Source organism: Schistocerca gregaria, chromosome 10 (assembly GCF_023897955.1).
Source record: "Schistocerca gregaria isolate iqSchGreg1 chromosome 10, iqSchGreg1.2, whole genome shotgun sequence".
In the NCBI taxonomy this organism is placed as follows: Eukaryota; Metazoa; Arthropoda; class Insecta; order Orthoptera; family Acrididae; genus Schistocerca; species Schistocerca gregaria.
Window position 1 is genome coordinate 133,003,170 of NC_064929.1, and position 13,693 is coordinate 133,016,862.

Below are 13,693 nucleotides of genomic sequence, written 5' to 3' on the forward strand. Positions count from 1 at the left end.
TTATGCATTTTAGTATGGTTTACGAAATTCAGATGCTCTTTGGAGTATCCTCTGATTCACTGTTTCTTTTATGGTGTAATGTATGCTCTCTTAGTGCTTAATACACACGAACATACGGGCTTCCTAAACCACTGCAGTTGCACACGCACAATAATGCCTGTTTTCTGGCGCTCTCTGGCAACTGGAAAATCGAACCTATTTCTAACAGTCTCCGGATAGTAATGCGAACGATGGTTAGAAAAGCATTACTTTCAAAGTAAATTTCTTTTTACGCAAGATGAATTATGTTACATGTGAGAAAGTGGGATGGATATCTAAATCGCAGAGTGTTCGAAACTGAACAGTTTGAGGACCAGCAACTTACAAGAATTTCAAGCCGAGACATTTATGTCACAATTTTAAATTTACTGGCACATTTGTGTAATGTGCCTTAAAGTATAACACATGCAAAAAAGATCACTATTACATGTGAAAGCTTAGCTTCTGTTGTAGTGTGTTAATGTTAGAGACTAACATTAAATGTGAAAGCTTAGCTTTTCTTGTAGACATACGGTACTGTGTACATTAATGTAAACCGTTAACTTTTCCTCTTTCGTGTTCATGCTATGTAACCAGTGATCTTGCTATTGGCTGACTATAACACGTGTCCTATGCTCTGAATAGTTGCTGTCATCGGCTGACGAAATCTCGTGGCTTGAGATATGACTTGCTTACAAAAGGACATCGCAACCTTGGTTTCAAAACGCTACGGAAACTAATGCGCTGTGTTTGGTGCAATCTGAATTTATACTTTCGTAATACGAAAATATGCAGCGTATATGTTGCTGCAAATCAAAGGTCTTTCCAAAACTTCTCTCCTTTTTTTCAATTTTTTTTAAAAAAAAAAAAAAAGGTCTCTCCAAAACTTCTTTGCCCTGTCTTGTCTTTTTTTTTTCCGGGAAGTTCCATGCGATTGTGTAAAACGTTAACCATTCAAAGGATTGATAAGTTTTACAGTTCCGAGGGAAAATCTACGGAAAACCTACTGTCACTTAGCACAGAAAAAGTGTATTTTCGCCCGGGAAAAAGCATATTTTTTTATACAGGATATCCGGGAGAAATCTGGGAATTTTTTTTTCCTTGTCCCCGTATACACCCTGGTGGAGGCTTGCAAAGCCACACTATGGTTTTCTTAGAGCTTTATTGGAACATTGAAATAAAGGATAATTTCAACAATTCTTTTTTAACTGTTGGCAACTTACAGCGGGATAGTTTCAGTCATTACATGTACAATCAGTAACAGGGTATGTTTAGAGAAAAGATCTTACAATTTAAATCCAATTCTTTATCAGTAGTCTTAAAAATTAATATCAATAGTGTTTATTTTAAATGGTTCTCTTACATTGTAGAAAAGGGTGTTCCAGAAACCAATCATAATCATTGACTTAAAAAATGTTTTAGGGCAAGTACTGAGCAGATTTTAGAAATTGATTTAAAAGATTCATACTAGGTAGTTTGTGTGCATTTTTGGTCTTTGCCAGAAAGCAATTTCCTGTGACTATTGTGTATGCTGAAGTCAGTTTCCGGTAGGAAGGAGGTTTTCTCCAGACCTGAAATGATGGGATGGTGTTTCCTTAGTCGTCGCACATTTCGTCATGTTGGAGGACTACGAGGCTGGCTCAAGGGTGAGTGATGGCAGGAGTTTCCAAATATCTGTTGGAAATAAACATCTGAACACCTGTGGCAGGAAGCAGTACTCTGCAGAGCAGTGATTAATACATGTGGTAAATGGCCACTGAAATTGCCTGCATGTGGCCACCTACACCGATTGGCTGAAAGACCCGAATGTTAAATAATTTCATGGACTAGTGTGGAGCTCACGAAATGAAGGAGCCAGGAGCTCGTGAGGTATAGGTGGCAAGTTGTGGGACATTTGAGTGGAGCCACTGTTTTAAAATGTGTTTAGTTGAAGTTAGGAGTTAGTGATCCTGCCCAACCAACACAGTTACTTTTCAGATATGAAAATGCTACAAGAATCAGAAGTGTGCTCCCGTGTACAGGTATGATATTCTGTTTAGTCTGTTTCTAGTCTTTTAGGTGGCTGTTGCTTTTTAGTAAGTGTGAAAGTGGTGATAGGAATATGTGTCTTACATCAAAGAGTGGAGCATTAGCTAACTGAAGGTAATGCTCACTGAGTTAAGGATCCGAGGTGAGGTGTAATTGGCACAAGTACCATTTGTTTCTATGAAAATATGAATGTGTTTTGTTTTGTCCTATTGACAAACTGAGTGATTGTTTCGTTTCTGTGGAGATTAGCTCCTAGATGAAATGGAAAATCATTAATTGGAATGAGGAAAAGAAATGGACTGAGCTCTGTGGCCCACCAGTCCTAATTTCCTTCAGTGAAGAGCATCTGTTTCTAACTGAAACACACTGCCTCTTGTTGCATAAATAGGACATGATTACAGATAAAGACAGCCTGTGTATGCCATAAAATAACAGCTTCCCAAGTAAACTGTGAAGGGCTGCTTAGATAAAAGCTTTACTGAGATCACAAAGTGCAATAGATATCAGATCCTTATTTTCAAATACAGTTATATCTGGTTATATGCTCCATGAAACCATTTCCATTTGGAGCCACAGGCCCAATTCCAAGTGTGGGATTGGATAATAAAAGATGATATTGCCCTCAGCTGCATACCTAGAAATGTCCAATATTGATTTCATCATAACCACGACCCTTTTAGCAATGTAGGTTACACCCCCTTCTGAGACTACACAAACTGTTCCATCTTTTGTTGATAAGATCTCCCCTATTCTCACCTTCTGAGTTTGTTTATATTTCAACATATTCTCTGTTGTTTGAGTAAAACACTATGTGCCATTTAGTCTGGTTAGAATATGATGTACCATTTCTTGTACTTTTCATTATCTTCTTTTCTTTTCACTTTTAACTCTGCCTTTTAAAATTATGCCAATTAGAAAATATAAGTACCTCTCGTCTGTGTACTGTTTATTCTGCTTTCAACATTTTGTCAAAGAGAGCAATATTACCTGTACAAGGGAGCACACTTCTGATTCTTGTAGCATTTTCATATTTGAAAAATAACTCTGTTGGTTAGGCAGGATCACTAACTCCTAACTTCAACTAAACGCATATAGAAGTTCTGGTTTTAATATAACATTGTGAACTATGATTCTTGTCATTTGTTTATGAAAGTTTGTTTTTAATATTCTGTTTAATTTATTCCAACTTGTTACATTTTTCTCTGTTTGTTTGGTTTGCAAATTGCAAAATATGACCCCAAAAACATAAAGTTTGTTCTGTTATTTTATTATTGCTTGAAATGTGTACTCTCTCGTGTATTTTTTCGCAGTTAATACTTTTGTTTCAGTTTCTAGGCATGTAGACAAGACAATCTCATATCATTTGTCACTAAGTGACTTTCCCACCATAACTGATATACACTGAGGTGACAAAAGTCATGGGATAGTGATGTGCACATATACAGATAATGGTAGTATCACATACACAAGGTATAAAATGGCAGTGCATTTGCGGAACTGTCATTTGAATCCATGTGAAAATGTTTCTGACATGAATTAACAGAATTTGAATGGATAGTTGTAGCTAGACGCATGGGACATTCCATTTTGGAAATTGTTAGGGGATTCAGTATTCTAAGATCCAGAGTATCACGAGTGTGCTTAGAATACCAAATTTCAGGCATTACCTCTCACCACAGACAATGCAATGGCTGACAACCTTCACTTAATGACTGAGGGCAAGCAGCAGCATGTGCTTAGACTTGTCACTGCTAACAGACAAGCAAAACTGCGTGAAATAACCATCAGAGTCAGTGTTGGACATACGACGAACATATTCATTAGGACAGTACGGCGAAATTTGGTGCTGATGGGCTATACAGGTGGCAACCAATGCCAGTGCCTTTGCTCACATAGCTTGCAGTGCCTCTCCTGGGCTCATGACCTTATCATTTGGACTCTAGACGACTTGAAAACCATGGCCTACTCAGATGAGTTCTGATTTCAGTTGACAAGAGCTGATAGGAGGATTCAAGTGCAGCCCAGATCCCACAAAGCTGTGGATCTAAGTTAACAAGGTGCTGTGGAAGCTGGTAGTGGCTCCATAATGGTGTGGGCTGTGCTTACATGGAAGGGGCTGGGTCCTCTGCTCCAACTGAACTCATTATTGACTGGAAATGGTTATATTCGGCTACTTGGAGATCATTTGCAGCCATTTGTGGTGTTCCCAAACAACAATGGAATTTTTATGGATGACAATGTGCCATGTCACCAAGCCACAATTGATTCCCATTGGTTCGGAGATTATTCTGAAGAATTCAAGCGAATGATTTGGCCACCTAGATCTTCCGACATGAATCCCATCAAACATAATAAGGGATATAATCGAGAGACCAGTTTCTGCACAAAATCCTGCACTGGCAACTGTTTTGCAATTATGGACAGCTGTAGAGGCAGATGGCTCAATATTACGGCAGTGGACTTCCAACAACTTGCTGAGCCCATGCTGTGTCGAGTTGCTGCACTATGCTTGGCAAAATGAGGTCTGATACAATATTGGGAGTTATCCCATGACTTTTGTCACCTCAGTGTAATGAACATAAATGTGGAATAACTTGCTTTCGCAACCGTCTGATAAGTGTAATGCTGACCTATATGTATTGCATAACCAATTAAAGGTCTGTAACCTCCTCCTCCTCCTCCTCCTCCTCCTCCTCCTCCTCCTCCAACTTCTGTTAAGGAATTGGTACAGTTCCATTGGGAAACTCGTATCATTGACCTAATTACAATTTTTTTATTCATTCCATCTGACGCCATTATTTGAGCAGTTCTGAGTTCTAAGCAAAGAAGGGAAATCAGAAAGGTGAAAGGAGTATATAGTGGGTCTATACAAGGGTGATGTACTTGAGGACAATATTATGGAAATGTAAGAGGATGTAGATGAAGATGAAATGGGAGATACGATACTGCATGTAGAGTTTGACAGAGCACTGAAAGACCTGAGTCGAAACAAGGCTCCCAGAGTAGACAACATTCCATTGGAACTACTGACGGCCTTGGGAGAGCCAGTCCTGACGAAACTCTACCATCTGGTGAGCAAGATGTATGAGACAGCCGAAATACCCTCAGACTTCAAGAAGAATATAATAATTCCAATCCCAAAGAAAGCAGGTGTTGACAAATGTGAAAATTACCAAACAATCAGTTTCATAAGTCACAGCTGCAAAACACTAACGCGAATTCTGTACAGACGAATGGAAAAACTAGTAGAAGCCGACCTCGGGGAAGATCAGTTTGGATTCCGTAGAAATGTTGGAACACGTGAGGCAAACTGACCCTATGACTTATCTTAGAAGCTAGATTAAGGAAGGGCAAACCTACGTTTCTAGCATTTGTAGACTTAGAGAAAGCTTTTGACAATGTTGACTGGAATACTCTCTTTCAAATTCTGAAGGTGGCAGGGGTAAAATACAAGGAGTGAAAGGCTATTTACAATTTGTACAGAAACCAGATGGCATTATAAGAGTCGAGGGACATGAAAGGGAAGCAGTGGTTGGGAAGGGAGCGAGGCAGGGTTGTAGTCTCTCCCCGATGTTATTCAATCTGTATATTGAGCAAGCAGTAAAGGAAACAAAAGAAAAATTCGGAGTAGGTATTAAAATCCATGGAGAAGAAATAAAAACTTTGAGGTTCGCCAATGACATCGTAATTCTGTCAGAGACAGCAAAGGACTTGGAAGAGCAGTTGAACGGAATAGACAGTGTCTTGAAAGGAGGATATAAGATGAACATAAACAAAAGCAAAATGAGGATAATGGAATGTAGTCGAACTAAGTCGGGTGATGCTGAGGGAATTAGATTAGGAAATGAGACACTTAAAGTAGTAAAGGAGTTTTCCTATTTGGGGAGCAAAAGAACTGATGATGGTAGAAGTAGAGAGGATATAACATGTAGACTGGCAATGGCAAGGCAAGCGTTTCTGAAGAAGAGAAATTTGTTAACATCGAGTATCAATTTAAGTGTCAGGAAGTCATTGGATATAGTAGCATGGAGGGCTGTATCAAACCAGTCTCAGGACTGAAGACAACAACAACAACAACTGATTGCCGAGATTGGTGTTGGTATTACTTTGCCCGAACAAAGTAGCAATGTTATGTCATCTCTGTTCTAACAAAAATATTGTACTTTTTTTTCCTTTTAACTGTTTCAGTGAGTATCCAGTTCCGAGCATTCCAGACTGCAATGAACTACGTTGCATTTTTCCTGCACATGACTGTACCCATGTGATTAACTGGAAGTGCGAATCAGAGACATATCCTTCCTTCTGCCAGCTGCTTCCTCTCACACCCTACACAGCTTGTGTCATGGAGGGTCTCCTTACATGTATGGGAGGTGACATTATTATACTGGTGAGTAATTTGGAAATTAGCTAAGCTTTGAGTATGCTTGGAAGCTAGTCTGGTACGTAAGTGTGCTTTTGAGCACCTGTTGGATTTGCTTCTTTCAACCTTATTTTGTAGTGCACAACTTTAACCCAACTGATATTTAACTGAACATGATTGTGCTGTTAGAATGTAAAATATGGTGGAAGATTCTTTATCAGAAATTAATTTTTATGAATCACACTCTTAGATTTAACAACAAATATTTTTACCAATTGAAAGACATGATCTTTGATATTCATTTTTTTGTTATGTTTTATTTTCTTTTACCTTAAGTCGATTTAAAGTAGAAGATCCAGGATGGAATGTAATGAGTCTGGCTGCAGTAGCCAGAGACTGTTGACATGAGTGTTTGCGTTGGGTGTGTGTGGTGTGCGTACTGTAAGACCTTCGGTACACACACCTTCAGATTATTTGACTTGTCGCTCTAACGAAGTAGGCGAGTGTCAGCAATAAGTCTCGTGGTCTTATCGTGGCGTGTTTATCTTCTGCCATTTGGTCAGACGATAGAAATGCCACTTGCACACTTAGAGTAGCAGATTGACAGTGACAAACTTTAAACAGAACTTGATTAAATTTTCACTCACATTTATTAAAATAATAACAAGCATAAAATTACTTAACTTGATTCTGGATGCTATTTACAATTGATAATCCGAAGTTCCTTTGGTCTTGGTACGTTAATCTTATTCTCACATATCTCTGATACTTTAAAAAGTTGTTCCATTAAGTTTCGGGTGTGCAGCCACAAGAAATCTCCTTCTTCTTCTAATATTTTGTCCGTATAACGTTCAGCCATCTTCAGAGTGAGTCGAAATATTAGAAGAAGAAAGAGATTTCTTGCGGCTGCACACCCGAAACTTAATGGAACAGTCTTTGCGCCACCAAAACCTGAAGATTCACTTGACAAAGTGTCTATACATTTATCTTCATGGCTATGTACAGGAATATGATAATCTTATTAGGTGCAGACTGAAACTTGACTATAGACCGGTACAGACTTATGTAGACTTGTACAGACTGGTGCAGACAAATGCAGACTGACTAATCGGAGGTCTGTACACTCGTTTAATACCTCGTGCGTTCAGGTATCACTGCGCGAGTGTGATCCTCGAGGAGAAAAGGTTCTACGTTAGCAGCAATCCCGTTGGCTGCATTACATATTAATACGCGGATCAGCAGAAGCAGAATTTTGTCCATCTCTAAGGCAGCGCCATTTCGTAGTGCAGAGACAGACGAGCGCTGCACCTGCGCTGTTGTGCTTAGCATGGCGTGCTCTAGTGGGAAAGTTGTGTACGCACTGACTACACCGAACTATGTACACAACAGTTTGTGTGTGTGTGTGTGTGTGTGTGTGTGTGTGTGTGTGTGTGTGTGTGTGTGTGTGTGTTTTGTCTGTTTCCAACAAAGGCCTGGTTGGCTGAAAGAGCACTTTCAGACAGCAGCAGTTTCAGCGGTGTTTCTGTATTGCTCATAGGTTAATAGCATGTCAGTTTCACCTAGCCAATGGGATGATAGTCTCACATAGTCGGTGAAAGGCGAGAAAAGAGGCAATGTATTTTTAGCACCAAAATTGAAACCATTGTGTTGTTTTCTGTTGTTCGGTGTGTATTTTTTAGTTTTGTGAGATATTTTTGCTATAGTTGAATTGGAGTCCATAAAGTGATACAATTTAAGTTATTTGGTTTCGCATGGTGACATCATCCGACAGTACATATCTGGTGAATTAATTGTTAAGACATGAAAATATGTAAAATGTGGTAGAGAAATGGTGCTGAAAGAGTCAAACATTTCTGTGGATGGAATCATTCGCAAGTGCAGTGAAAGCCGTCACTTTTTTTAAATACTCTGTCTGAAAGAATTCCTTATTTTCTGGAAGCAAGTTGAAAATTAGTGTCATACTGCAGTTTATGTATTTGTGGGTTTGTGAGTATAAATCAAAATGTATATACCATGAACTTCACTTGGCCAAGTAAACTGTGTGGGAGACTGGAGACAATTTTGTTGAGAAATTAGTGTGGAAGTGTGTGTGAGACAGGGCAAGAAACTTGGTGATGAAGGACAGATTGTTGGTGTCAGTAAATCTGTTTGATAGTAATAAGTTTAGGAGAGGGGTCAAAAACAGAAATAGAAAGATGGGTATTGGGGGGGGGGGGGGGCGGTGTACTCAAAGATGTACGTACAATTGTTTTCATGTTATTTTGTAAGCATTCAAAAGCTGTTCTCCTGAAAATTGTTAAAAGAGAATGTTTTACCAGGGACAGCAATAATGTCAGACAGTTTTTCTACATATAAATGCGTCAAAAACAAAGATTTCAAGCACCTTACCGTGAATCACAAATTCATTTTCATGAATGCGACAACAGGTGCCCATACATATATTACAGAGGGCACGTGGTCTGCTATTAAATGGTTTGTGTATGATACAGTACACTGGAAGACGTATTTTGACAGCTATCTCTTCAAATATCTGTGGAGGAAACAAATCAGACTTATTTTTAGATGTTTTGTGGGCTGCTGCATTGATGGATAATCAAACTAAATAAAATTTGTTCCAAATTCATTTTTCTTAATTTTTACTTGTTATTGTTGTTTCTAACATGAGCAAATGTTCTATAATAGTATCGGTTGCCACCAATATTTGACTAATTTTCACGTTTATATCAGTTATTACAAGGTTTTTGTTAAGTTTGGATGTGAAAGCTTCCTTGAAAATTGGCAAAGGCAACAAATCTGAAAGCTAAAGAAACGTTCTTGTGGTGAGCTGTAGCTTGCACACGAAGTCTGCGTTAGGTTGGAATGTGACAGTTTGACTCACATAAATTAAATTATTAATATTTCCCTTCAGAAATATTTTAGTGCAATTTTCCAAACATGTCACGAATTACAATGTTGTGCTGACTTTAGGAGTGAGTAATGCAGTTTACATAACTTGCTTCAAGTAAACAAGGAGAATTACATTAATTATAGTTGTTGACAAATATTTCATTGCTTTTTTCCCAATGTGCCACAAATTATGATGTTATGGTTAGACTCTGTTGTAATAACACAGCATAAATTGCTGTGTGTGAAACAAGTAGGAATTACGTTAATAATATTTATTGTCCCAAGTACGTCATTTTTCTTTCTTTTTTTATGTTATGAATTATGAGATTATTATTGGATTTGGAACTGAAAGCACAGTTTATAAATTGCTGCAAAGAATCAAGCAGCAATTACATTTATAATCTTGACTGCCAAACCTGTTTCACTGGTTATTCAAGTGTAGTTCCTCTGACGTTAACAGATACTAGCACAATTTGACTAGTTGTGAGTCATAGAAGGAATAATTAAATGTATAATTGTCTCTCCATTTCAACACTACTATGCTTCAACGTCTCTTACACACTTTAATTTATTATTCGTTTCAAGTAACATGCCTATTTGCACTTTCCTGTCCTTAAACTTCTGGAACAGTTCTACATCCTCCGTACAGAGACATCTTACATTCTGTGATATTAACTCAAGAGAATCTGTTACTCCAAAATTGTTACTCTTGTTCACCTTGGCCATTTCCACTGAGATCCATCTGGGTTTGTTTTCTGTTGAAGACTGCTAATGATTCAGTGTACCCTGGCCTCATTATGGGCACTTCAGAGGGATAACTCAGTAGTGGGACTACCACTTCACTGCCTCTTAGCCAGCAGGATTTGTCTTATGTGCTTTCTCCACTAGGCAGTTAGCTCCATACAAACATCGCCAACTGACAATCTTAGACTGTGCTGTTGCCACTTCCTAAGCCTTCACCACAGGGAAGGTTTGGAAAAAGAAAGAGTAGGTTTTTTAGTGATCTGTCTTCTGATTGATTTGATGCAGCTCACCACTAATTCCTACCCTGTACATCTACATCTACATCCATACTCCGCAAGCCACCTGACGGTGTGTGGCGGAGGGTACCCTGAGTACCTCTATTGGTTCTCCCTTCTATTCCAGTCTCGTATTGTACGTGGAAAGAAGGATTGTCGGTATGCTTCTGTGTGGGCTCTAATCTCTCTGATTTTATCCTCATGGTCTCTTCGCGAGATATACGTAGGAGGGGGCAATATACTGCTTGACTCTTCGGTGAAGGTATGTTCTCGAAACTTTAACAAAAGCCCGTACCGAGCTACTGAGTGTCTCTCCTGCAGAGTCTTCCACTGGAGTTTATCTATCATCTCCGTAACGCTTTCGCGATTACTAAATGATCCTGTAACGAAGCGCGCTGCTCTCCATTGGATCTTCTCTATCTCTTCTATCAACCCTATCTGGTGCGGATCCCACACTGCTGAGCAGTATTCAAGCAGTGGGCGAACAAGCGTACTGTAACCTACTTCCTTTGTTGTCGGATTGCATTTGCTTAGGATTCATCCAATGAATCTCAGTCTGGCATCTGCTTTACCGACGATCAACTTTATATGTTCATTCCGTTTTAAATCACTCCTAATGCGTACTCCCAGATAATTTATGGAATTAACTGCTTCCAGTTGCTGACCTGCTATTTTGTAGCTAAATGATAAGGGACCTATCTTCCTATGTATTCGCATCACATTACACTTGTCTACATTGAGATTCAATTGCCATTCCGTGCACCATGCGTCAATTTGCTGCAGATCCTCCTGCATTTCAGTACAATTTTCCATTGTTGCAACCTCTCGATACACCACAGCATCATCTGCAAAAAGCCTCAGTGAACTTCCGATGTCATCCACCAGGCCATTTATGTATATTGTGAATAGCAACGGTCCTATGACACTCCCCTGCGGCACCAACTTTTTCATCTCAGACTGGCACTAGCAATCTACGTCCTCAATTATTTGTGGTTATATTCCAATCTCTGTCTTTTACCATGTGTCCTATCATCCTGTTCTTTCTTGTTGTCAGTATTCCTTTCCTTGCTGATTCTGCAGAGAACCACCTCATTCATTACCTTACCAGTCCACCTAATTTTCAGCATTCTTTTATAGCACCACACCTCATATGCCTCAATTTTCTCCTGTTCCAGCTTTCCCACAGTCCATGTTTCACGAACATACAATGCTGTGCTCCAGTCGCACATTCTCAAAAATGTTTTCCTCAGATTAAGGCCTGCGTTTGATACTAGTAGATTTCTCTTGGCCAGGAATGCCCTTGTTGCTAGTGCTAGTCAGTTTTTATGTCCTACATGCTCCATCCATCATGGGTTATTTTGCTGCCTAGATATCACAATTGCTTAACTTCATCAGCTTCATGATCACCAGTCCTGATGTTAAGTTTCTCGCTGTTGTCCCTTCTGCTACTTCTCATTGCTTTCATATTGCTTTGATTCACTCTCAGCCCATATACTGTACCCATTAGACTGTTTTTTTTTCCATTCAACTGATCCTGTAATTCTTCTTCACTTTCAATCAGGATAGCAATGTCATCAAAGAATCTTATCATTGATATTCTTTCACTCTGAATTTTAATCCTCTGCTTGGATCTTTCTTTTATTTCCATAATTGCTTCTTTGATGTATAGATTGAACAGTAGGAGCAAAAGTCTATGTCCTTGTCTTACACTCTTTTTGACCCAAGCACTTTGTTCTTGGTCCTCCTATCTTATTTTTCCCTCTTGGTTCTTGTACATATTGTATGCTACCTTGTCTTCATTCCCAGCCCTTTATTTCTCAGATTTTAAAACATCTTGCAGCACTTGATGTTGTTGAATGGTTTTTCCAGATTGACAAATCTGATGAATGTGTTTTGATTTTTCTTTAGTCTTGCTTCCATTATCAGCTACAACTTCAGAATTGCATCTGTGGTGCCATTATCTTTCCTAAATCCAAACTGATCGTCATCTAACACATCCTCAATTTTATGAAAAAGATTGTTGTTGCTAACCATATAATGGAGATGCTGAGTGGCAGATAGGCACAACAAAAAGACCATCAGAAAGTGAGCTTTCAACCAACAAGGCCAATGTCATAAATACCTCTCCCCCCCCCCCCCACACACACACACACACACTAATCCACACACACATCACCACTGTCTCTGGCAGCTGAAGCCAGACTGGCTTCAGCTACCAGAGGCTGTCATCATGTGCATGTGACTTGCATTTGTGTGTGTTTGTGTGTGTGTGTGTGTGTGTGTGTGTGTGTGTGTGTGTGTTTTCAATGGAGGCCTTGTTAGATGAAAACTCATTTTGCGACAGTCTTTTTTTGTGCTTATCTGCATGTCAGCATCTCCACTGCATGGTGAACAACAGCTATCCTTTTCATAATATTGTTACATCTCATACTGGATTTTCGACTGTTTGACATCCTTGGCATTCTTTTCCATTCTTCTGTATGTTATTCTTGTTAGCAACTTTGATGTATGAGTTGTTAAGCTGATTGTGAAATAATCTTCATGCTTGTTGGCTCTTGCTATCTTGGGAATTGCGTGAATATTGTGTTTTCAAAAGACTGATGGTATATCGCCAGTGTCATACATTCTACACACCACCGTGAATAGTAATTTTGTTACCACTTCACCTAATGATTGTCGAAATTCTGGTGTGATGTTATCTGTCCTTTCTGCCTTATTTGATCTTAAGTGCTTCAAAACTGTTTTAAATTCTGACTCTGATGCTGGATCCCCTGTCTCTTCCCCTAAACTCATGCTTCTTCTTCTTCCACGTTTTCAGACAAGCCCTTCCCCTCATAGAGGCATTCATTGTAATCTTCCCGTTTATCTGCTGTCTCCTCTGTGTTTAACAGTGGAATTCCCATTGCATTCTTAATGTTACCAACATTACTTTTAATTGCACCTAATGTTGTTTCGACTTTTCTGTATGCTGACCCGGTCTTTCGAACAGTCATTTCTTTTTTTATTTCTTCACATTTTTCATGCAGCCATTTCACCTTAGCTCTGCTGCACTTGCTATTTATTTCATTTCTAAGAGACTTGTATCTCTGTATTCTTGAATTTTGCTGAGCAGTTTTGTACTTCATTTGTCGATCAGCAGAAGTATCGCAGGGGTAGGTAGGGAACAGAAGTAAGGAAGATCAATTGTTATAGTGCACACTTTGTCTGGCCCCTGTGCTGAGACCTGCCGGGCTAGGTTAGACCTGGCAGTAGCTACACTACTGCTGGTATAGCTCTTGGCTTCATTATCGCGCACACACACAGTCTCCCAGCAGTTGAGGAAAGTATGAATAGCAGTAATTTTCCAAATGTTATGATTGCACAGTTTCATGCACTCAGGCAG

General features: G+C 39.2%; 1 protein-coding gene across 2 annotated transcripts in view; it reads left to right on the forward strand.

The window, feature by feature from the left end:
- LOC126293416 (tubulin-specific chaperone D) overlaps nt 1-13,693 on the forward strand; it is a 177,547-nt gene that overhangs the window by 130,612 nt on the left and 33,242 nt on the right. For both annotated transcript variants that reach the window (XM_049986639.1, XM_049986640.1), the window contains exon 16: nt 6,235-6,433. In XM_049986639.1, coding sequence (XP_049842596.1) covers nt 6,235-6,433 — 199 coding nt within the window. The remainder of the gene's footprint in view (nt 1-6,234; nt 6,434-13,693) is intronic.